The sequence below is a fragment of the Bactrocera neohumeralis genome, chromosome 5 (assembly GCF_024586455.1).
Source record: "Bactrocera neohumeralis isolate Rockhampton chromosome 5, APGP_CSIRO_Bneo_wtdbg2-racon-allhic-juicebox.fasta_v2, whole genome shotgun sequence".
NCBI lineage: Eukaryota > Metazoa > Arthropoda > Insecta > Diptera > Tephritidae > Bactrocera > Bactrocera neohumeralis.
Window position 1 is genome coordinate 20,056,252 of NC_065922.1, and position 24,854 is coordinate 20,081,105.

General features: G+C 39.3%; 6 protein-coding genes across 6 annotated transcripts; 1 reads left to right on the forward strand and 5 right to left on the reverse strand.

The window, feature by feature from the left end:
• Window positions 1-4,338: 4,338 nt before the first annotated feature.
• LOC126758562 (uncharacterized oxidoreductase TM_0325-like) lies at window positions 4,339-5,230 on the reverse strand. Its single transcript, XM_050472882.1, has one exon. The coding sequence runs from the start codon at window positions 5,196-5,198 to the stop codon at window positions 4,431-4,433; it is 768 nt and encodes a 255-aa protein (XP_050328839.1). The 5' UTR covers window positions 5,199-5,230; the 3' UTR covers window positions 4,339-4,430.
• Window positions 5,231-7,726: 2,496 nt separating this feature from the next.
• On the forward strand, window positions 7,727-10,702 carry LOC126758292 (uncharacterized). Its single transcript, XM_050472513.1, has 3 exons — window positions 7,727-7,891; window positions 9,823-10,299; window positions 10,369-10,702. Exons 1-3 carry the CDS (start codon window positions 7,727-7,729, stop codon window positions 10,570-10,572), a joined length of 846 nt encoding a protein of 281 aa, XP_050328470.1. The 3' UTR covers window positions 10,573-10,702.
• An 809-nt stretch (window positions 10,703-11,511) lies between these two features.
• On the reverse strand, window positions 11,512-12,412 carry LOC126758560 (uncharacterized oxidoreductase TM_0325-like). Its single transcript, XM_050472878.1, has one exon. It carries the CDS (start codon window positions 12,377-12,379, stop codon window positions 11,612-11,614), a length of 768 nt encoding a protein of 255 aa, XP_050328835.1. The 5' UTR covers window positions 12,380-12,412; the 3' UTR covers window positions 11,512-11,611.
• Window positions 12,413-15,643: 3,231 nt separating this feature from the next.
• Window positions 15,644-16,486, reverse strand: LOC126758578 (3-oxoacyl-[acyl-carrier-protein] reductase FabG-like). The gene has a single exon (XM_050472902.1). It carries the CDS (start codon window positions 16,466-16,468, stop codon window positions 15,701-15,703), a length of 768 nt encoding a protein of 255 aa, XP_050328859.1. The 5' UTR covers window positions 16,469-16,486; the 3' UTR covers window positions 15,644-15,700.
• Window positions 16,487-18,568: 2,082 nt separating this feature from the next.
• Window positions 18,569-19,425, reverse strand: LOC126758582 (3-oxoacyl-[acyl-carrier-protein] reductase FabG-like). Its single transcript, XM_050472907.1, has one exon. It carries the CDS (start codon window positions 19,382-19,384, stop codon window positions 18,629-18,631), a length of 756 nt encoding a protein of 251 aa, XP_050328864.1. The 5' UTR covers window positions 19,385-19,425; the 3' UTR covers window positions 18,569-18,628.
• Window positions 19,426-22,475: 3,050 nt separating this feature from the next.
• On the reverse strand, window positions 22,476-23,332 carry LOC126758581 (uncharacterized oxidoreductase TM_0325-like). Its single transcript, XM_050472906.1, has one exon. It carries the CDS (start codon window positions 23,312-23,314, stop codon window positions 22,556-22,558), a length of 759 nt encoding a protein of 252 aa, XP_050328863.1. The 5' UTR covers window positions 23,315-23,332; the 3' UTR covers window positions 22,476-22,555.
• Between the last annotated feature and the right edge of the window lie 1,522 nt (window positions 23,333-24,854).

Here is a 24,854-nt window from a genome sequence, read left to right on the forward strand (position 1 = left end):
TGTAATTTTTAGCTTTGCTACGTTCTATATCTACACAGCTTTCTCTAAATTTGTATTTTGTACTAGCAAGAGACTCGGGTTATCTTAAAGACGCAAATGGGAAGTGGGCCATGAGTAGTGAGGATACACTTCGGATGCTCCTTGATGCTCCCCGAGTAACACGTCTTCTAGGGTGTATCTCTCGGACGATTGTCGACTTTCTGGATGAACTGGACCTGGGCGATCAATTCGTTCAAACCTTTTAAGTTCCCGGGGCCGGATGGCAACACACCAGTGCAGCTGCAACATACTGTTAAGATGTCATACAACTGGTTGGCACCTATCCATGCGAACTGCATAAGACTGAGTTACATGCCGGGGGTGGCTCCCATGTCACGACCAAGGTCTCTCCTCCTGCATACTAAAAACTCTGGGAAGACTAATTTACTGCTACAAAAGGCGTCGGATCCGAAGGACCATTTATCATGAGGGCAACATGCTTATTGTAAAGGCAAGTCAGTGGATACTGCCCTGAATACTAGCGTGTCATGGACCATCCTTGATATGAGGAAGCTTTCAAAACATCCTGCCGGAAGCAGTCGTAACTGTTCTAGACGGTCTTGGGGTTAAATCAAACCTCAAACAACTCATTTTCAGTCTTCTGTGCGACAGAGTGATTGAAACGTAATGGGGAAACGCACGTGCTCGACAGCACGAGGTGGAGTTCTCTCTCCTCTTATATCTCCAAGATCATGGCTGTCGGGTGATTGCCTGTGCAGATGATGTAGCGCTTATGCTAGAATGGGAGCGGGTCGATACTCCCGCATCCTCTTGCGGTCTACTACTAGATAGCTGGGTTTCGCAAAAGTTTGGCTAGCACTGGGCCAACATCGGTACATGCGCTATCGCAAAAGCCAAGATCGATCGCAAGAGATCTAGTGATCTCTTTGCCCTCAGTAAGGCCTCGTCCACATCTACAGAAGCTGTATGGTAGAAGATGAGGTGGAAACAACTCAGCAGTTCCTTCTTGACTGTCCCGCGTTTGGGAGGTCAAGACTTAAACACTTGGGAGCGCATACCTTCAGACATCCCACCGAGCTGGCGGCAAATTAAACGTTTGTGCAAATTTGTTTTGGCTACCAAGTGTTTTGCTAATATATAAGATCGGACACAGGAGTTCTTCTATTCTATGACCCCACAAATCTAAATCTAAATCTTTTCGATTCACTAATATTTGGTTATAAAGTCTTCATATTTTATTCCATCTATACATCAACGTTTTATGGGGTCTATTAGATTCTGACCTCATCTCATAAAGATTTGAGTCCATACCTCCTTGACCAACGGTCAAAGTTGTGTTCTACTTGATAAATTTGCTGTTACAACAACTCGTTTAAAATTTCCCCGAAAATTTTCGATTGAATTCAGATACTGTGCCTGCTCTGGCCAGGGCATAACATCGATCCACTCTTTAGCTAGTTTGATAGTATGTTTTGGGTCGTTAACCTGTTCATTTGTCCTTTTTATAGACATTTCCCAACTGGCAAATGATTACATATCAGCCTTCAACAGGTTTGCAGACTTTGTTCGGTTCATGATGTTGACTAACAAGTATGTAGGACCAACACCATAGTTCGAAATGCAAGTACATACTATAATACTCAGACCAACAAGTTTAAAAATTTCGGTAGTGTACTTGGAATCATCTCATGTGTTTGGTAGCGAACGGTCATATAAGCCAACTTTCATCTTCGCCATATTCGGACCGAACATGTCGAATACGGCGCACCAAACGCTTCAAAACTCCAACGTCAATTCCATTTCAATGAATTTCAATGATAATTTCGGCTGATTTTTGATGAATTCACGCACAGTTTCGATGGAATTTCCGGTGATCACGGATTTTGATTGGCCCACATGTTGTTCGTCATTTATGTCCTCACAACCACTTTGAAAACGTTGAAACCACTCGTGCACTCTGCTACGGGATAGGCAATCATCGCCATAAACTTGTTTCATCAATTGAAACGTTTCGGTAAAAGTTTTACCAATTTTAAAATAAAATTTAATATTGGCTCTTTGTTCGAAGCTCATTTTCGCACTGATAACACAAACATCGATGAAATGTCATGAAATTCTCACTGGACAATCGATAAAAATAGCAGATACTAACGCACCAGTCGAAATATAGATGTCCTGTTTACTTTGGAACACACCTTGTACATTCAGGACCCTGTTCCTCCAAAAAGCATGACTTTTGCTTTCATTGCTCCACACCACAATCTGCAATTATGTAGGTGAACAATTGAAATGTTCTTTGCGAACTTTACTCTTGCAGCAACATGTTTCTTCGTCAAAAGAGTTACTTTCCGGGAACTTGTTATCTTCAAATTGTTTTCAAATAGCCTCCTACGTTTTGTAAGAGTAGTAAGCCATAATTCTAAAAAAAAATTTTTGTATAATGGTGATTAGGACTTGATTTTAAATATTGTATAATTTGCATGTTCCATAATACTGATTTTTTTACATTTTCAGATAATATTAGGAAAGATCTTCAAATACAAGAAGCTGTTGCACTACTATTTTTATGAACACAACTGTATGTACTCGTACGGTCACTACCACAATGCATGCAAGTTTATCATATCATTGCAGAGTAAGATACCGCTGTGCATGAAAACGGTGACATTCAGAAAGTCAGTATCGAGTTAAACACTTTTAATTTACCATTTGGAATGGAACTTCTCGTTTTAGTGAGTCTACTTTATCACGTATACAAGTATTTGAGTGCCACAAGTATTCAGTGAAGGTAGTAAAGTCATCGAAAACTTGCCTAATGCGAGTCATGCATCCACCTCTGTTAGTAACGAATAAATTGATAAAGTTATAGAACAGGTCTTTGAGCAACGTCATGTTGGCATCAAAGAGATAGCAGAGGATCTCAACATCTTTTATGAATCAACACAACACATTTTGGTTAATGTTTTGGTTAACCAGCGTGTCGATGCTAGGCTCGTACCAAGATACCTAAAACTTTTGCAAAAACGACGTAAAACTGAGGACCCCACATTCATCATTACTGGTGACGAGAATTGACAAAAAATTAAGCGAAAGGCACTCCAAATGAACCCAAACCGTAAAAACCAAAATTTGCCGAAGTCACTGAAAGCCGAGGCTTAAGCAAATTTATGAAAAATTGGATTATACCTAATCATTAGCGGGCCTGACCAAATTGCATCAGATGTACTATAGACCATTGTAGAAGGCTTTCAAAATGGTAAATAGTGAAAGAATTGTATAGTAGATTGAAACCCATTGGAAACGAAAGGTAGAATAACAAAAATAAATTATAGTTGATTTGAGTTCAAGAAGAGGAAGAGAAAGGTTAAATTTGTAAACCTTGTTTAGCCCTGAAATTGAAGCTCGCGATCTCGGCGACATTTGGTTCAACAAGACGGCGTCACTTCCCACATATCGCATCATTCAAAGGATTTATTGAGCGAACACTTTGGTGAGTAGATAATTTTCACGTTTTGGGCCGGTCGACTGGCCACTAAGATCCTGTGATGTCACACCTTTAAACTTTTTCCTGGAGGATTCAGGCCTTGGATCAAAAATACAAGCGTGTTATTCATCAGTTACCAGTCGAAACGCTCGAACGAGTCACCGAAAATTGGATTTAATGGATGGACCATCTGAAACATAGCCGCGGCCAACGTTTGAAAGAGATAATATTCAAAAATTATATGCCAAAGAATGTTCTTTCGAATGACAATAAATTATTTAATGGAGAATATTAAATTTGATTTTTTTTTCGAATAATTAAACTCACTCTTGATCTGAGGTATACCAAACTGAGACCAAGACTATTTACCAAGCCCAGGAGTTACTTATTTGACCAAATCATATTGCACTGAGCATTGGATTCTTATGATTAAGATATCTCATACGTTTTCCAATATATTTGCATGACATAAATAAACGTGGAGATATATTTTGCAAATGGAATATATAAATCTACTAAACGCATTTTCGAATAGACCTTTCCATATATTATTGTGAATTATTTCATGATTTTCGATTGAGGCCTTTTAGACTTTTTAGTTGAAATTAAGTTAAACTGGAATCCCACGGAAAAGCATTTAAGACTTATTATGCTTAAAATATGTGTCTACATATGTGTTTTACCATGGATTGAGCTGATTTGAAGTTAGTTCCAGACCATATTTTTATTTCGAAACATCGAACAATCAGAAATCAAAGCGCCACATCTAGATATTAGCCACATGAACTTAGGTTTCAACTGATGTGACCGTAAAAATCTACAGCGAAAGTCCTTCAAAGGAAACTGTGATGAAATTGACGGTAACAGACCCTCAAAACATTATGATTTTATTTCACATAAATTTACAAAATATTCTACTTCGAGTATTTCAATTATCCTAAGGCACTTAACGTGGACACATCGCCTGCTTGCCACCATCGATGGGCACTGTGGCACCGGTGATGAACGAAGCCTCGTCACTGGCCAAAAAGGCAATGGTGTCGGCCACCTCTTTAGTCGTGCCCACACGTCCGAGCGCGTGAGTCTCCTTAGCACGTCGCATGTAGTCGGCATAGTCGGCTTCGGTCATGCCGCTGCGTGCATGAATATCTGTCACCACAACACCAGGATTCACAGCATTCACACGCACATTCATTGGCGCCAAATCCAAGGCGATGCATCTGGTGAACTGATCAACTGCCGCCTTGGAGGTACAATAGCTTGACGTGTTGGGGAAGGTACGCGTACCAGCGACACTCGAGACATTCACGATATTGCCTTGTGTCTTGATGAGATGCGGCGCTGCGAATTTGGTGAGCAGGAAGATGGAACGTAAATTCGTATTAAGTAATGAGTCGAATTGCTCTACGCCTATGTCCAAGATGCTGCCGTAAGCCAAAATACCAGCGTTATTGACCAACACATCCAATTTGCCGAACTTCTCCAGCGTTGAGTTGATGATGCGCTCCGCATCCACGGTGACGTCGGCGGCTATGAGCAGCAACTCGGCATTGGGATTGGCTGCCTTGCAGGCTGCTTCAGTCGATTTCAAATTCTCAACATTGCGTCCGACAAGTGCGACTTTAGCGCCACGTTTCGCGAATGCCTCGGCGGTGCCGGCACCAAGACCAGAACTGGCACCTGTTACAATCACAACTTTACCAGTAAAACTCATTGCAACGAATGTGTAGAGTGGATCCGTGCTTGTACTATTTAAATGCGTTGGTGGTGAAGGCGTGTTATTATTTTTTTAAATTTATAATGTTTTTCCACCACTCAAAGACTGATAAGATAGACAGATAATGGCATTCATTGAGCCCGTGGACATTAAATACACTCGGGAGGCCTGATGCGCGTGCATATTTGAGAGGCTTATCAAGTTGAAGGTACGTGTTGAAAACAGAACGCTTTCGTTATAAATGTTTCATAGTGATGATTTGCTTGTTCTATGAGTTGTTAGAAAATGAATGAAGTACGTACGTAGGTAAAAAGCCTCGTAGGAATTTGGGTTTTCAGTATCAACAATGTCAGCTCAATATCAAATGTGTGAAATTGTGTAAGGTTAGGAACGGAACGCTTGAGAATGTGATTTCGGTGGTTAGCCTTAATCAAACTTTGCCGTTTAGACTTTCGATGTTTCTAAGGATTCGAACAATGCTGGAATGGGTGCTATAGCGAAGACCCATTGAAATGGTTAAATGAAAAGCGTTATCTGGAAACATCTAGTGTATTAAGATAGATTTAGATGTTGCAGTATGTCGATTGGGTGTTATAGTTCTGGATTCATTCTTGTATTCTGAAAAAGTTCACTTCACTTTTAAATCGTTAAACCTCGGCGATCAGCAATAGGCTTCCGAAAATATTTTCGCCAAAAAAGATATCTCAAAAATTCATCAGTAGCTCGGAGAGAAGTTAAATTTGGAGAGAGCCACCATTTATCGGTTACGACAAGCTCAACACAATTTTTCTTAGGAATGACAAGATTTCATTTTCTCGTGGGGATGCCATCTATTGCACAAAGTAATCTATTTATTTGCGTCATTTTATCGCTGAAACGCAACACTTTAGTCAAATCAAATGAACTTAAGAAAGCTATAAAGTCTGTGACTTCTGTGTGATAATGAGTGTGTTCACGATGTTGTTATAATGGTAAAAAATTTAATTCTTAAATATTTTTCTTAGTTGTCGTCCTAAGAGGACGCGGTGTCAACTTTTTCCATGTAGTTGTAGCTTCTGCCATCTGATTAATTGATAACTTAGGGCCTTCAGCAAATAGTTTTAATGTCTTCGATGGACTCAAGGTGCGTTCCTAAAGCGGATTTTGCAGTTTCGAAAACAGAAAACCGAACAGCGTATAGTCACAGGGAATCTGAACTGGGTTATGACGTGTCTGAGTGATGACTCTCTTTTCGTGTTTGGCCAAAAACGACGAACTTCTTTACCAAGATGCCCGAAAAATGGTTAAGTAGTATTCTTTATTGACCGTTTCATCCTGTGGAACGAATTTATGGTGAACCACATCACGATAATCAAAGTAAAAGATAAGTATTACCGAGATTGTTGATCGATTTTGACGTAGTTTTTTAGGTTTCAGTTCATTTTAGAAGCGCTTTTCACTGTTCTGCGTCATATTCAAAAAACCACGTCCTGTCATCAGAGTGATGTGGTGTTTTAAAGTAACTTTTTTGCGACCTCCACTCTATGTCGTTTTTGCGGAAGGTTCAGGCCATTTGATACGAGTCTCGCCTTGACACACTTTACACCCAAAACATCAACCAAAAGGTGTTCAGGCGATCCATAGGAAATCTTGGAGTTCTCTGCTATCATCTTCTTTGCGAAAATCCGGTATGAAATACGACCATAGATAGATGAGAGGTGAGAGCTTTTCGAATAATATTTAGTTGAGATTTGAACCCAGAGTATTTATCATTTCATTTATTTGTCCTAATAATTTATGTTCAAGGAATATCATATATTTCGAAAATATCATCAAAAATTATAATAATAATGTCGAAGTTCTTGTTGAATTAAACATTATCGGAAATATAAGTAAGAAGCATGAAAAATATCGCGAACTCTGTTAAAATTTATAACAGCTGGAGGCAAGCAACAGTGATCGTAATCAGAAACAATTGTAGACAAATTAGGTTTAGTTTTTGTCTAAGATTTGACTTTCGGGCGAAAACCCATTTGTCGAACCATTTTTTTCTAGGTTGGTATGACGGTTAGTGACATCTTTACCAAATGTCACAATAATATAGTCATTAGTCTTTAGTAAGCGCTTGTCTTTCTGAAGTACATAAAGTGCATTCGGCGATTTTTACGATGAGTGAGATTATTCAATAAAAAAGTTCCATTAAATTTTGTGTGCGCAATCAAATCACTGGTGTCGGAACGTTCAGAATGTTGAAAAAGGTCTTCGGTGACAATTGTTTGTTGCAAGTAAATGTTTTTGAAAGGGGGTCGAGAACGCGTTGGAGACGAACCACGACCAGGACGGTCATCAACATGAACTGATGATCAACACGTACAATAAAGAAACTGGTGCTTGAGAATCCAGATCTTACAGGCATCGTTAGAATATCGGAAGGATCAGTGAAACATTTTGAAAGATCATTTGGACCTAAGAAAAGTGAGAGCACGATGGGTCCAAAATCATTCATCTTTTTCGAAAAACAGTTTCGCGATAACATCTGTAAAACAATGCTTTCCGACTGCCAGGATGTCAGGAATTCTATTATTATCGGCGATGAGTTTTGGGTCTATGCTTACGACTTGGAAACAGATGTTCAATCGGCGGAATATCGTGGCATAGGTGAGCCGAAGCCGAAAAAAGCACGTCAAAGAAGCTCAAAAATCATTATCGAGGTTTGGTGCACTCCGAATTCCTTCCGACCGCCCAACTTCTCAACAAGGAATATCATTTGAGTGTTATGCGTTGTTTGCGCGGAGCTATTCGTTAAAAGAAGCCGGAATTTTGGGCAGGCAACTCTTGGTTTTTGCTCCCCGATAATAAACCATCACATATTCTGATTCTTCGTGAGTTTTTCGCCAAATATTCAACCAATATCGTTCCGCAACCACCGTATTCGCCTAATGTAGCTCCGTGGGACTTCTAACTAGGGGGACTACGTTGAGGGAACGACATAAATTTTCAAGAATAAATTAAGAATTTTAAAATTTTGAAATAAAGTCTTACTATTTTTTGCTCATAGTAGTATATACTGTCCCATATATACTGGATTTAATTAAGAAGAGGACAAAGAAAATTTAATTGGTAAGAGGGAGTTAGTCAATCGTAACTCTTCTGTTTTTTTTAGAGATGAAATGAGCAGCGAAGACGGTGAACGCAGAGGACGTCCAAAAGGTATTATTACCGACGAAAGCATCAAAAAAGTCTAAAAGAAATTTCTGATGATCGTAAGGTGAAGTTGTTCGAAATAGCAGACACTCTGAAGATATCAACTGAAGGTGTTCATCATATAATTCACGAATATTTGGGTCTGAGAAAGCTCTGTACAAAGTGGTTGTCACGTAAGCTCACTTTTGCCCAACAAACAACACGAGTTTAAGAGCAGTAGGGAGCTGTGCTTGGAGATATTCAAGCGATATAGACCCACGTTTTTTCGTCGATATGTGACAATGGATGAAATATGTATCCATCAGTTCACTCTGAAATCCAATCGACAGTTATCCGAGTGGACACTAACACACCATGAACCTGCTCCAAAGCGTGGAAAAGCGCAACGTTCGGCTGGCAAGTCTGTATTTTGGCATGAGCATTGAATTATTTTTATTGACTATCTTGAAAAATGAAGGACGATCAACAGCGACTATTACATAGCGTTATTGGACCGTTTGAAGGACGAAAATCGCTGAAGAAAAAGAAAATGCTATTCCAACAAGCCAATGAACCGTGTCACAAGTCAGTGAAAGCGATGGCAAAAATCCATGAATGGGGCTTCAAATTGCTTTCGCATACTCCGTACTCTCCAGATCTGATCCACATCGACTATCTTCTGCGCTCAGATCTCAAAGGAATGCTCGTTAGGCAGAAATTTTCATCGAATGAAGAGCTGATCGCCGAAACTGAGGCCTATTTTAAAGCAAATGACAAATCGTACTACAAAGCTGGTATCGAAAAGTTGGAGGGTCGCTGTAATCAGTCTATCGCCTTTGAGGAGAGCTAGAATGTGTTTACTGTGGTGGACCGGGGGACTTTTCAATTGACCTGATAAGTTGTCTAGGTTAGGCATTTTTATTAATGTTAATACATGTCTTTAGCAGTGCCATTTTAAGAAAAAGTTCGACTTATAAATTTCACTTACTTCATTGCCAGTTTAAATATCATTAATAAAATATCCAATAATATTGTAAAAAAAGGGATAAAAACAGCGACTCACTGCAAAGACATACTTGTCATATGTTTTCAATAATTAATTAGCAATTTAAATAAACACAAACTTACATACATCCGTACATATAATAAACATGAATAAAAGTAACTGTCTGCAATGCGGTCGGTCAAGTCATACCAACTTGCAAAATTCAGCAACTCTCTTGACTTAAAAAAAAATACATTTCTTCGACGGAAGAAAGTGTATAAAGTGGACACAAACCAAGACTTCAATTTAGTTTCTCAGTTTAATTGTGAATCGAAAGACATTAAAAGTGAATCGAAGTTGTAAAATGCTCTTCAGCAGGCGCAATATTTTCCAGTTCTCACTAAGTGTGGTGCGCATAACTTATTCATACCGAAGACGCTACTTATACACACGCTATTACTGTCTAACTTTTAGTTATTGCTGTGCCAGGATGTGGTAGATGTGGTGTGTGCGGTTAATCGTCGTAAGCGCAGCATTTACGGACTGGACTCTAATGGTCCCTACCTACCCGCGCCGTTTGGACCGGTACCATTTGCACCTTTCGGTTTGGGTTCACCGTTCGCACAACCACCCTTTGCTTTGCCCTACAGTCCTTATGCTCCGCCGCCATATGCTGCACCGCGTGCCTATCCCTTCCTACCCGGGTATCCTTCCTATCCTTATCACAATCCAATTTTCGCACCGCCACCACCGCCACTGCCATTTCCGCCGCCTATTGTAGCGCCTGCCGCACCAGTGGGTCCACCGCCAGCGCCGATTATTGTGCCGGCCAAGACAGCCGCCGCACTGAGTATTGCTTCGATTATTCACGCATTCATCGCGCGAAAATTCTATCCGCCCGTATTGCCGGTACCTATTGCTAGGCCAGTGCCATATCCGGTGCCTGAGAGGGTAAGTATACGGGAAAAACAGTTAATTGTAGTTAAAATCCAAATTTTTTTATTTTTTATTTCCGTTTAGTCTCCATTATCTTCAACTTTTCCACGATTTGGCCCAGTAACGATGCTGAAGCCGTTACAATCTGACGCTGAAACGGTTAGAAATCGAACGGTGAACTCGTGTGCGCAAAATATTTCTGAAATAACGTTCGAAAATCCAATATTACGAGAAGCAACAGTGTCAACCGAAGCACCTTGGCAACCCACAGTGATTCCCATAAATTAGGGAAATGAAGTTAGTTTACATTTTCTGTTCAGAATATTTTAATATGTAATTTTGTACTGATATTTATTTCAAAAGAGGAGATATCTGATAAATTTACTTTTTTAACCAAATAGATTGCAAACAAAGAACGGTAAACCACCTGATTTTGAAAACATAGCTTTTACCATCTTCTTAATCACTCAATTCCGACGAAGCCAGAGATAGTTCTGCAGTTTCTATGCTTTTTTTCGCGTCCGAAACCATTCCGCAATGAATTATCATCGGAGCTAGACAAAAACAAGCTTACTAGTACTTCTGATCCAAGATCCTTAAAAATCAGAGGTTCAATTTTCTAGTCGAGGATTTGTTTCCGAAGTTATTGGCACTCCGAAGGTGTTATCGGACTGTTAAGCTCAGCTCTTTACTCACTTGAACTTTCAGACTTTGACCATACCGATTCTTCTTGCACGCTGGCCATACATTTCCAGTAATTTCTCTTTCAATTTATATGATTTAAATACTGGACGGTTATAGCCGAGCTTAAAACAGCGCCAGTGATTCTTCCTTTTCGCTGTTTGGCGCCATTTGGATATTCAAACTGTAGCCAGGTCCTTCCCCACCTGTTCTTTCCAACGGAGTGGAGGTCTTCCTTTTGCTCTGCATTCCCCGGCGGCTACTGCATCGAATATTCTCCGAGCTGGAGTGTTTTCATCCATTCGGACGACATGACCTAGTCAACGTAGCCGCTGTCTCTTAATTCGCTGAACTATGTCAATGTCATCGCATATCTCCCGCAGCTAATCGTTCCATCGATGGAAAGATTCCATAGCTACTACTCTATGAACTTTCTGAGGCAGATCTTTTTCACAACTTGCCAGTATTAGAAGCGATACAAATCGCTTACTAATCTCTCGACTCTCATGAATACTGTTTTCAAGCACTTACATATAATCTAAGTAATAGACTTTCAAACCATACCCTTATAATTTTATTGTACAAGAAATGTATACAAGTTTTACTACAAATATTTGGATTATCTTATGTTTATTATTACGATTACTTAACGTGGACACATAGCATGCTTGCCGCCATCGACGGGCACTGTGGCACCGGTGATGAATGAAGCCTCGTCACTGGCCAAAAATGCAATGGTATCGGCTATCTCTTTAGTCGTGCCCACACGTCCGAGCGCGTGGGTCTCCTTAGCACGTCGTAAGTGATTCGCATATTGCTCCTTCGTTAAGCCGGCGCGTGTATGAATATTCGTTACCACAACACCGGGATTTACGGCATTCACACGGACATTCTTCGCTGCCAAATCCAAGGCGATGCATCTGGTGAACTGATCAAGAGCCGCCTTGGAGGTGGAATAGCTTGAGGCGTTGGGGAAGGCGCGTAAACCATTGATACTCGAGACATTCACAATATTGCCTTGTGTCTTGATGAGATGCGGCGCTGCCAGTTTCGTGAGCAGGAAGACAGCGCGTAAATTTGTATTAAGTATTGAGTCAAATTGCTCTACATCTATGTCTAAGATGTTGCCGTAAGCCAAAATGCCAGCGTTATTGACCAACACATCCAATTTGCCGAACTTTTCCAGCGTTGAGTTGATAATGCGCTCTGCATCTACGGTGACATCGGCGGCTATGAGCAGCAGCTCGGCATTGGGATTGGCTGCCTTGCAGGCTGTTTCAGTTGTTTTTAAATTCGCGATATTACGACCGACAAGCACGACTTTAGCGCCACGTTTCGCGAATGCCTCGGCGGTGACAGCACCAATGCCCGAACTGGCACCAGTTACAATTACAACTTTTCCGCTAAAACTCATTGGAACGACTGTGTAGAGTGGATCGGCGCTTGAACTATTTAAGTGCGTTGGTTGAGAATACATGAGATATTTATTTTCATTTTTAGCGTTTTTTTTTGCCGTAAAGTAGAGATAAGATTGTTATTTATTGAGCGCATTGACATAAAATGCATTTGTGATAGTTGAAGCGCATGCATCGGAGAGAGAGAGCTTGACAACTTATAGTTAAGCTAGTATATTTTCGTTATAAATGTTACACAACAATGTTTTTTTTTAACATGTTTCTCATTGTAAGGAAATTATTGAAGTATATAGGTAAGTACTTCGCACACATCGTCTGATCGTGATAATTCCGAAAGTCTTATGTCACATCCTGTTATCATCGCATTACCAAAAATATCCACCAAAATTATTCGAACGGACTCGCGTGACATGTTGCTCTCTGAAACTAGTTCTTGCTCGACTCGTTCCGACGAAGCTGAATTATTTTCAAAAAGAGTGCCATAAACAGGTCTTTTTGGACATGCTTGATTGTACGAATTCTGATCCCAAGTTCATGGAAATCATTACAACTGCCGAAGAGGCATGGTTTTATTAGCTTGACAGGGATTTAACAGGTATGAATTCAATGAATGAATGCAATCGATCAACCACTGCCTTCACCAGATTTGGCTTCGTGCGATTCTTTCTTGTTTCCCAAACTGAAATTGCCAGTATGTGGAACCCGTTTTCAGTCGTTCGAAGAGGTAAAAAAAATCGTTGAAGGATCTGAAGGCCATCCCAAAAAGTGAATGTGAAAAGCGAAAGCTAATATTCGATAGATTTGACTACAATTATCATGGCAACATTTAACAAAAATATGTAGAGGTTTTTAAATTTCTAATATCATTTGATCAAATTTGAACCGGACGTATTTTTATATACTTGTAAATCTTTGTTATCGGCTTGAAAATTATATATATCCTTTTGAGTCAATGCTTATTCCAGTTTTCCGTACATTTGTTTTAAGCCTCTGTCGCGGATGGTCTCCAGTGCCTTCAGCGATTTTGGTTTTTGCGGTATCAGCTGATTTTTGGAGCGTCTTTAGCTAGATTGTTGGACACTTTCGGCATCGTATACATAAATCCAATCCAGTAATGATACGTTTGATGAATCTTTTTTGCAATATCTTCAACGATTCTGTAGCTGTGATTCCATTGGAAACACAAAATTCTAAGCAAACTCAATTTTTTTCCAGTCCACAAATCAAATGAATTAGTCCGAGTCTAATTTGATCAGAAGCCAGAAAAAAAACCACGTATTAGTGTGGTATATGCCCCGGTGGAATTATCGATCACATTTCTTTTAAAGTGATGCCGTTGAGAACGTAACCGTCAATGGCGACCGATACCGTGCCATGATAACCGACTATTTGATACCTGAAATTGAAGCGGTGGAATCATCGATCACATTTCTTTTAAAGTTATGAACTCAGCGGCATTTGGTTCTGGCTCAATGAGCATGTAAACACCGTGATCTCAGCGGCATTTGGTTTCAACAAGACGGTGCCATTTCACAAATATCGCATCAATCAATGGAATTTATTGAGAGAACACTTCGGTGAGCAGATAATTTCACGTTTTGGGCCGGTCGATTGGCCACCAAGATCGTGCGATATCACACCGTTAGACTTTTTTCTGTTGGGATATGTATAGTCTAAATTCCATGTGGACAATGCCGCTTCGATTCAGACCTTGGAGCAAAACATCACACATGTAATTTAACAGTTAGCAGTCGAAATGCTCGAACGAGTCATTGCAAATTGGACTCAACAGATGGACCATCTGAGACGTAGCCGCGGCCAACATTTGAAAAAGATAATCTTCAAAAAATAAATGCTAAAGAATGTTCTTGCGATTGATAATAAACATTTCCGATTAAATTTGAATTTTCTGTGTTTTTTCTTTAAAATGTATTGAACCTCGAAACGGTGATCTATCAGCAGCAATTCACGAGAAGTAATGAAAAAATACCAGTTTTCTTTACTATTGAACCTGTGCTATCGTTTTTTGTTCAATCGATAAATTATCGAGTTATAAAACTCAGCAGTCATACCCCTTATTTTATTCCATTATCGCTAATCATAGTTAGGGGTATTGTGGTACTTGAATCAGAGTGCTGCTATGACAAATGATATAATTGCTAGTGGGGTCTGCCCTATTGCCTGACAATGAAAATATTTGTTCAATATAATTATATTTACTTCTATTTACTTACAATAAAAGTGTCTTAATCGCTGTACTACAACTAGTATACATATAAACGGGGCCTAATTGTATGTGACGAGTGTTCTATTTGTCTAAAATAAGATAATTGATACCTGGTTTTGCGCTTTTTATATATTTAGATTCCATTATTGTGTGAATATATGCATATACTTGTATATATATATGCTTTTTTTCCAAAATCTCAACTTTATATATATATATAAGTCCAATTTTACTTTTTCGAGCATTTCGGCCGGAATAGCCCGAATTTCTTCGGAAAAATGTTGATGGAATATGGCTTATTTCTGTAGACTTTAGACTTGACGTAGCCCCACAAAAAATAGTCTAAAGGCGTTAAATCGCATGATCTTGGTGGCCTAAAAGTCTCTAAAGTCTACAGAAATAAGCCAGCAACTATTCCAGCTTTGGAAGACAACAAGTTACAGAGCATTTATTACAAATTTTATGCGTTTTTTTTTAAAAAAAAGTTTTTATATATATATGCTCCATCTATATATATATAATTAAAAGGTAATAGATGCTCTATATACATATATATAGATATAACTTTTAGACTCAGAACAAACTGTTTATACCAGGCACACTTACGTCATCGTAAGCCTTTGCATGATTTAGAGAGTCATTTTTGATTACACACATACGTCAACTGAGCGGAGAGATCAGATTAACGATCAACACATGTATATAATCGAGAGCTTTGAGCCAAACTTAGCTAGTCTGTCGGTATTCATTATAAATTATTTTCAATTAACTCAACAATCGTAATTAAATGAAACACTTTGACAGTAGACAGATGTAGACAGTGTAAATAGAAAAGGAATGTATTTACGAGGGGTACAGCTTGAGTTTCACTGATTCGAATATGTGAAAACCAAGAAATACGGATTTTAAACCAAAATGCAACTTCCAGAATGCTATAGCAGAAGTTTACCTAGTGTACGTGGACGTGCTCGACGTTGAATCGATTCAATGAAGTATAGTGATATTGTTTAATGATTACTTAAGATTGTTCGAGGTCTTGAGTTATATTTCACTTTTATTTATGAATATTAAAAAACGACATTTAAATCTATAATTAAAAAGAATAATGGGCATGTTTACCACCGTCGATGGGTATAATTGCTCCCGTTATAAAACTAGAGCTGTCACTGGCTAAGAAAATAATAGCATCGGCTACCTCCTTTGGTTGCCCAACACGACCAAGTGGATGCTTATCCTTAGCAAGCTCGTAATAGTCGTGAGCTTTCTTCGTCGAGAAACCTGCATTTCGATAAAGATCGGTAACAATAACACCAGGATTAACAGAGTTTACACGCACATTTTGCGGCGCCAAATCCAAGGCGCAACATCTAGTGAATTGATCCAGTGCTGCCTTCGAGGTGCAATAAGTGGTCATACCACGTTTAGAACGCAAACCTGCGACGCTAGAGACATTCACGATATTGCCCTGGGTCTTGATCAAGTGTGGCGCAGCAAATTTTGTTAAAAGGAAGACGGAACGCACATTTGTATTGAAAAGTCTATCGAATTGATCGACATCAACATCCAAGATAATGCCAAATTCGATAATACCCGCGTTATTGACCAGCACATCCAATTGTCCGAATCGGTCAATTGTTGTGTTTATAATACGTTTCGCATCCACTGTGACATCAGCAGTGATTAATAGCAGTTCGGCTTTGCTGTTGGCAGCCTTACAGGCCGCTTCGGTAGCCTTCAAATTCGTTTCATTTCGTCCTACGAGCACCACTTTGGAACCTTCTTTGGCAAAAGCCTCTGCCGTCGTAGCACCGATACCAGAACTCGCTCCGGTTACTATAACAACTTTGCCTTCTAAACTCATGGTGATCTATTCGAACTCGCGGCGTTGAACGAACTGCACTGCTGCGGGTAATACTTATAGAGAGTAGTTTACACCTTCATATCTAATCACTTGGCTTTTGTAAATATTTATTTTTTGTTATTAATTTATGAAAGTGCTTATGTAAAGCCCAGCAATACAGAATAAAAGTATAGAACTATTTAAAATTAGATTAGCTAAAAGTTGTGGTTGAGTCCAGTTCCCCCTAATACTTTGGGGCTTTAGGGTGAGTATATAACTAGATTTTGTGAGTAGCAACAGCTGAGGTGGTTTTTAATATAATTTTGCTTGTTGGGATATCTGTATCAGACATAAAGAGTTGGACCTAGCCCACTGCTCCAGAGAGCTTCAGCCCTTATTGTCCATTCATCAGTTATGTATAGAATGTGATTAGATAAGGATGAGAGGGAATGCACTCATGCAACTAAATTATAAAAATTAAGAACTTTTTGGCATTTTTCCGCTAGAGACATTATTCCATCAGCGTAAATTTTTTCTGGTTTATCGGCGAAAAACTGCGACACGTAATTTTCACAAGCTTCTCTTGAAGCCAACATTACTCCATTAAGGGAGTTCTGCATTGACCAAAACAAATGGTAGTCCGATGGCGTAAGGTCTGGGCTATATGGTGGATGCATCAGAACTTCCCACCCAAGCTCTCCTAGTTTTTTCCGAGTCATCAAAGATGTATGTGGTCTAGCGTTGTCCTGCTGGAAGACGAAGCCTTTTCTGTGGATCAGTTCTGTCCGTTTTTTTCAAATGCTTGCTTCAATCCTATCAGTTGTTGACAATAAAATGTAGAATCAATCGTCCGACCAGGCTGAAGCAGCTCATAGTGGATGATTCCTTTCCAATCCCACCAAATACTCAGCATAATCTTTCGAGGCGCCAATTCTATCTTTGCGACCATTTGTTGAGCTTCACCACGTTTGGAACATAATCTTTTTCGAACATTATTGTCGTATTTGATTCACTTTTCGTCCTGTTAGCCTTCGCTTTAGAAGTGGTTCGATTTCATTTCGTTTCAGCAAAGAATCGCGGATGTTAATTCTGTCCATTAAATTTTCACAGACAATTCATGTGGTACTCAAATATCGAGCTACTTTTTGTAGCCAGCCTTTTTTAAACGGTTCAAAACCGTTTGATGATGAATGTTAAGTTCCTTAGCGATGTCATGGCTGCTTATGTGATAGTCCTGGTCAATCTTTTTCATAATTTCATCCACTTTTTCAACGATAGGTCGACCAGAGCTAGGCGGATCATTCACGCCGAAATTTGCAGAACGGAAGCAAGCGAACCATTGTTGTTGTTCATTTGTTACTTGCATTCCCATTTTTATACAAAAATTACAGATAATACAGCTCTAACTTTTTTTTCAACTACAAGGAATCATTTTTCTATATACACTATATGGTATGATGACACAATGTGATTGGTAGCACTGGAGATATACGACTGCACGACATCTATCGACTAAATACGAAAAGACTTTTTCTCGACTACCCAATATGATTTTGAGTGGAGCAGCTTTCGCGTGTTGACAAAATATTGCTTATTTGGGGAACAAAATGATTTTGAAACCACGGTTTTGATGGATCGACATTATTTGGACTCTGCACCAGGGAAATCAACCGTGAACGAAGCGAATCAGCACCGTAGCCGATGAAGCCAGTTGAAGTTCTGAAACTGCTCGCGATGAACCCGCTCCGAAGCGTGGAAAAACGCAACGATCAGTGGGCAAGGTTATGGTGTCTGTATTTTGGGATCTGCTTGGAATATTTTTTATTGTCTACCTTCAAAGTGGAAAGACCATCAACACCGACTGAATCAAATTGAGCCATCATGTTTCAATCGTTTGTTGAATTCTACTTTGAGCAAAAAAATGATGAAGAATTTTTTCACTGAATTCTAATAATTTTCTGCTGATTCTCTATTGACGCCTAAATATGACGATAAATAACATTGAAAGCGGTTTCTAAACAAAGCATGCCTACATTTTAGCACTTTAATATTTGAATGTCCATTTCGTAAATATGTATGAAAGTAACCGTTATAAGTGTTAGTTAATTACAAGTCACATAGTAAATTTTGCTAATTATATTTCTCTTTTATTGATCAATATTTAAAAAGAAGAGATTTCAATCAACAATGCATACCACCGTCGATGGGCAGAGTTGCTCCCGTTATAAAACTAGAGCTGTCACTAGCAAAGAAAATAATAGCATCGGCTACCTCCTTTGGTTCCCCAACACGACCAAGTGGATGTTTATCCTTAGCAAGCTCGTAATAGTCGTCAAGCTCCTCCGGCGATAAACCCAGACGTCTATGAATATCGGTCACAATCACACCAGGATTAACGGAATTTACACGCACATTTTTCGGCGCCAAATCCAAGGCGCAACATCTGGTAAATTGATCCAAAGCTGCTTTGGAAGTGCAATATACTGACTTACTGGCAAGTGAACGCAAACCTGCGATGCTAGAGACATTCACGATACTACCCTGGGTCGCGATTAAGTGTGGTGCAGCAAATTTAGTTAAAAGAAAGACGGAACGCACATTTGTATTGAAAATACGATCAAATTGAGCGACGTCAATGTCCAAGAGATTGCCAACTTCGAAAATACCCGCGTTATTGACTAGCACATCCAATTGTCCGAACCGCTCAATTGTTGTGTCTATAATACGTTCCGCATCCACTGTGACATCAGCAGTGATTAATAAAAGTTCGGCTTCACTATTCGCTGCATTACAGGCCGCTTCGGTAGCCATCAAATTCGCTTCATTTCGTCCTACGAGCACCACTTTGGAACCTTCTTTGGCAAAAGCCTCTGCCGTCGTAGCACCAATGCCCGAACTGGCACCGGTGACAATTACGACTTTGCCGGCTAAACTCATTGCGATCTATGCGACTTCAGGATGAAAGTGAAACTAAACTTGGTTACCGAAACAGCTTAGTACCAGCCACTTAAGGCTAAGTAACGCTTTTGTTATGTAGCGGGTTGCCATTTAAATTTAATTGTACTAAAATTCTTACTCTTTTTTTTGTGATTGTTTTTAAGATTTTAAATTTTCAAAAATGGATGAAGATATATAGACGTGTTTTGTTAGCTCTACTTGGTCAGAGGTAAAATTTTTTTTGCCAACTTTATCAGTTAATAATCCGATCCCAATCTCTCATACAGCACTTGGCTTTTGCTATAAGGTAATACTGTACAACGGCATGGCAACACTGACAATTAATGGCTTTTTAATCACAACTAGCAGCCCGACCCGGGTTCGCACGCTTATTAAACAATCATTTCAAAAGTTATAATTTTGTACACACTCTCCCACACACTTTCTCGTTTATGCATCGTGGGTCATTAAAAATGAGTTAAATGAAGGAAATTCGAACATGAAAATATATTTTTAGTATTAATATATTTTTTTTTTAATTTTTGTAAGAATTCCTTAATAAGCAGCCTCGTCCCGTTGCACATGCTTGGAGGGCTTAAAGCAAGCCGCTTGTGAGTTTGGGTCTCGAGATATGGGATTTCATTAAAAAGTGTGCGGTGCCACGCCCAGCGTCCAATTTCTACACCAGCTCCCATAAGGCTTCTTCATACCATCTGGGTGGTAAAGTTTAATGTCTCTGGCGTATTTAGTTATTGATTTATCGCGCTTTTACTAGTTTTTAACAGCACCGTTATGTGGGGAGTGAGCGGATAACTCCGATTTCATCCATTTTCACTCTGTCGGTAGAAGTTCTCATAAGATTTGTACTCAGCAGATTTGGTTGTTGTAGCTTAAGTGGTTTGGGAGATGTGTACATTAAAATTGTAAGAGGGCGGGACCAAGCCCACTTTTTCAAGGGGCACCCCTTGCTACTGCTACTGCGATCTCTTGTTTACAGTTTTATATCTTAATTTGGTGCTTAGTTATGGCACTTTATATGTTTTCGTTTAATGGCGATTTGTGGGCGTGGCAGTGATCCGATTATGCCCATCTACGAACTCGATTTTTCTTTTGTACTAAGAAACCTGTGTATCAAATTTCATCAAGATATCTTAATTTTTACTCAAGTTACAGCTTGCACGGACGGATGGTCAGACGGACAGACATACAGTCAACCTGATTTCAATTTTTCGCGTCATCCTGATCATTTATATATACGTAACCCTACAACTATCTCGATTAGTTTTAGGTGATACGTACAACCGTTAGGTTAACAAAAATATAATACTCTTTAGCAACTGGTTGCAAGAGTATAAAAAATCTAATTTGATTTAGTATTACTTCAGGAATGTAGTTCAGCTTGTTCTTAATGCGGCTTCATGTATACTTCAGATATAGGGGAGGTAATTATAAATGCGGTCGAGGGAAAATTGACAGCTGATGTATACATACAATTATGGCGTAGGTAGAACTACAATTACATTGTATAATGATATTTATAGTATTTACTTTTATTTATTACTGTTTTTGTGATAATTTTTTATGAAATAAATTGTTAAATTGTTCTGCTGAATTATTTTCAGAACAACTGTTTAACAAAAAAAAAAACAATTTTTAAATACTAACGGTAACAAATCTTTATAATTAAACGAAAATTGCCTTAGGAATGGACTATAAATATTGGGTAGTCGAAAAAGTCTTTTCGTATTTTGTCAATAGATGTCGTTGCAGTCGTATATCTCCAGTGCTACCAATCTTACTACCAATCTTATTGTGCCATATAGTGTTGGAAAGGCGAGATTTTAAGCTTCATTTAACCAAAAACAATTAAATTCGGGAAAGTTGGAAAAAGTTGACCTGGATCATCACATAAGCAGTCATGACGTCGCTAAGAAACTTCACATTCATCATCAAACGGTTTTTTAAGTTTAAAAACGGCTGGCTACAAAAAGAACCTCGATATTTGGGTACCACATAAATTGTTTGTGAAAAATTTAATGGACCCAATTAACATCTGCGATTCTTTGCTGAAACAAAATGAAATCGCACCATTTCTAAAGCGAATGTTAACAAGAGAAGAAAAGTGAATCAAATGCGACAATAATGTTCGAAAAAGATCATGGTCCAAGCGTGGTGAAGCTCAACAAATGGTCGCGAAGCCAGAATTGACTCCTCGAAAGGTTATGCTGAGTGTTTGGTGGGATTGGAAAGGAATCATCCACTCTTTGCTGCTTCAGCCTGGTCGGACGATTGATTCTACATTTTATTGTCAACAACTGATAGGATTGAAGCAAGCAATCGAAAAAAAAACGGACAGAACTGATCAACAGAAAGGGCTTCGTCTTCCAGCAGGACAACGCTAGACCACACACATTTTTGATGCCTCGGCACAAACTGTGAGAGCTTGGCTGGGAAGTTTTGATGTATCCTCCATATAGCCCTGACCTTGCCACCATTGGACTGCCATTTGTTTTGGTCAAAACAGAACTCTTTTAATGGAGTAAAGTTGACTTCAAGAAAAGCCTATGAAAATTTTTTGTCGCAGTTATTCGCCGGGAAACCAGAAAAGTTTAACACAAATGGAATAATGTCTCCAGCGGAAAAATGGCAAAAGGTTGTCGATCTATCTACCGTTTTTTTTTCATTAAAGTTCATTATAAATATAAAATAAAATAATTTGAAATTTGATTAGAAATATGAAAAGACTTTTTCGACCACCGAAATGTTCTCGAGTATACTTGAACAATTTCAAAAGTTTGTCAGATCTTTTACTGTCCCCAACGCACCCTATATAATATACGTAATTAGGGATTTTCCACCTCTCCTTAAAATTTAAGTGGATCAATTTTCTTAAAAATTAAAAAATTATATTAATAGCTTAGCGCTGAATAAAAAAATTATTTTTCATTTGTAAAAATTCATGAAGAATATCACCTAAGCGTTCCCTTGCGATGCCAATGATGCTGTCTAACTCACTAAATTTTATTTCATCAGTCACCCACAACTCAATTTCATTGTAGTCTTCCTAAGAATGAAAGCGAAAACAGCAGTGTTAGCCGAAACATAAAATTTGTTATTTATTTGTAAATAATATTATAAATACATATAAACGAAAAAAAATTCAATAAACAATTAAGAAGCGCGCATGCCACCGTCGACGGACAGAGTTGTTCCCGTTATAAAGCTTGATTGATTGCTAGCTAAGAACATAATTGCATCGGCCACTTCCATTGGTTCTCCGAGACGGCCCAGTGGTTGTGAATTTCTAGCACGTTCGTAAAAGCTGTGAACTTTCTCCGTTGAGAAGCCGCCACTTCGAAAAATATCGGTACCAATAACACCGGGATTAACAGAGTTTACACGCACATTTTGCGGCGCCAAATCCAAGGCACAACATCTAGTGAATTGATCCAGTGCTGCCTTCGAGGTGCAATAGACAGAAGCCCTGGGTACAGAACACAAACCAGAGACACTAGATACATTCACGATATTACCCTGAGTCTTGATCAAGTGTGGTGCGGCAATTTTCGTTAAAATGAAAATGGAACGCATGTTTGTATTTAAAATGCGATCAAATTGTTCGACATCAATATCCAAGATATGGCCACTTTTAAATACGCCGGCGTTATTAATTAAAACATCTAATTGTCCGAATCGGTCAATTGTTGTGTTTATAATACGTTCCGCATCAACTGTGACATCAGCGGTGATTAATAGCAGTTCGCCTTTGCTGTTGGCAGCCTTACAGGCCGCTTCGGTAGCCTTCAAATTCGCTTCATTTCGTCCTACGAGCACCACTTTGGAACCTTCTTTGGCAAAAGCCTCTGCCGTCGTAGCACCGATACCAGAACTCGCCCCGGTTACTATAACAACTTTGCCTTCTAAACTCATGGTGATCTATTCGAACTCGCGGCGGTGAACCAACTAAAAAAAAAACGCGCAAAATCTCATCGGTTCTTTATTTGAAACGTTAGATTGGTTCATGACATTTACTTTGTTGAAACCAAGATAATTTCATTTAAATGTTAGCATCGAACGATAGCGATCGCCATTCACCGTAACGTTGCGTCCAACAGCATCACCTTCACATCTAATCACTTGGCTTTTGTAAAAAAAGCCCAGCAATACAGAATAAAAGTGTAAAACTATTTAAAATTAGATTAGCCAAAAGTTGTGGTTAAAACCGGTTATTAATATGTAGGCTGACGGATCCCCTAATACTTTAGGGCTTTAGGGTGAGTATGGGATTTGTACAGAAAGTAATAGGACCGATTTTCTTCCGCCGCGACTGTACTTCGGAGCGTGCGCGCACCGACTGGATTCGGTAGAGGGCGTTCCTAGCTAACGAACGAGCCGCTGCTCAGTTGTCTCCGTCTACCTGGAGAGTCCGGACAAACATTTTCGCGCGACGTGTTTCTGTAAGTGGTGAAAGTTGAAAATGCAGCGTTCGTTAGAGCAGAGGTACGCTATTAAATTCTGTGTGAAACTCGGTAAATCTGCGAGAGAGACGTTTGATATGATCAAGCAGGCTTTCCCAGATGTTAAATTTATCAAACCGTCAACCCCAAGTTTTACGTGGAAGTTCTCAAGAGACTCAAACGAAGGTCAGTCGGGTTCGACAAGACATCGCGGCCGATTGGAAGTTGCACCACGACAAAACCCGGCTCACACCGCTTTGTGAACAGCTACCTAACCAAGGGAGGCATCCCAACGCTTCCGCAACCGCCCTACAACCCAGATGGGCACCACCCGGACTTTTTTTATTTCTTTGCCTGAAAGGCTGATGAAAGGCAAGCATTTTGAGTTGAAAGAGGGGATCCAAGCAGCATGCACCTCAGCTCTCAAGACTATTCCGGAAATGCCTTCCGTGCGCCTTCAATGCTTGGAAATCGCGCTGGCAGCGCTGCAGCGACGCAGAAGGAGCCTATTTTGAAAGTGTTTAAAGAATTGTAAGGATTGGTTCAATACATTTTTTTAAATCGAGACAGTCCTATCCATTTCCGGACAAACCCTGTATGTTACTAGCTTTTATGAGTAGGAAGTATTTATCGCGACTTCTTCCAGCTGAGGTGGTTGTTAATATACATATGTTTGCTTGCTGGGATATCTGATTTGTGTCGGATATAAAGTGTTGGACCTAGCTCACTGCTCCAGAGTGCTTCTGCCCTTATTGTCCATTCATCAGTTATGTATAGAATGTGATTAGATAAGGATCGGAGGGAATGCACTCATCTAACTAAATTATAAAAATTAAGAACTAATAGTTAAATAGCTCTCATAAGCAGAGAGCAATCACATAAGTGTGCGAGTATTATTTTACGGGTATATAACAGCTCAATTGAAAAGTCCCCGGTCCGATATTTAGGGCGCGTGTATAATGTTGACAGCTGTCGGTTCATTAAAAAAATTGATAAAAAGGAATTTCGCGTGT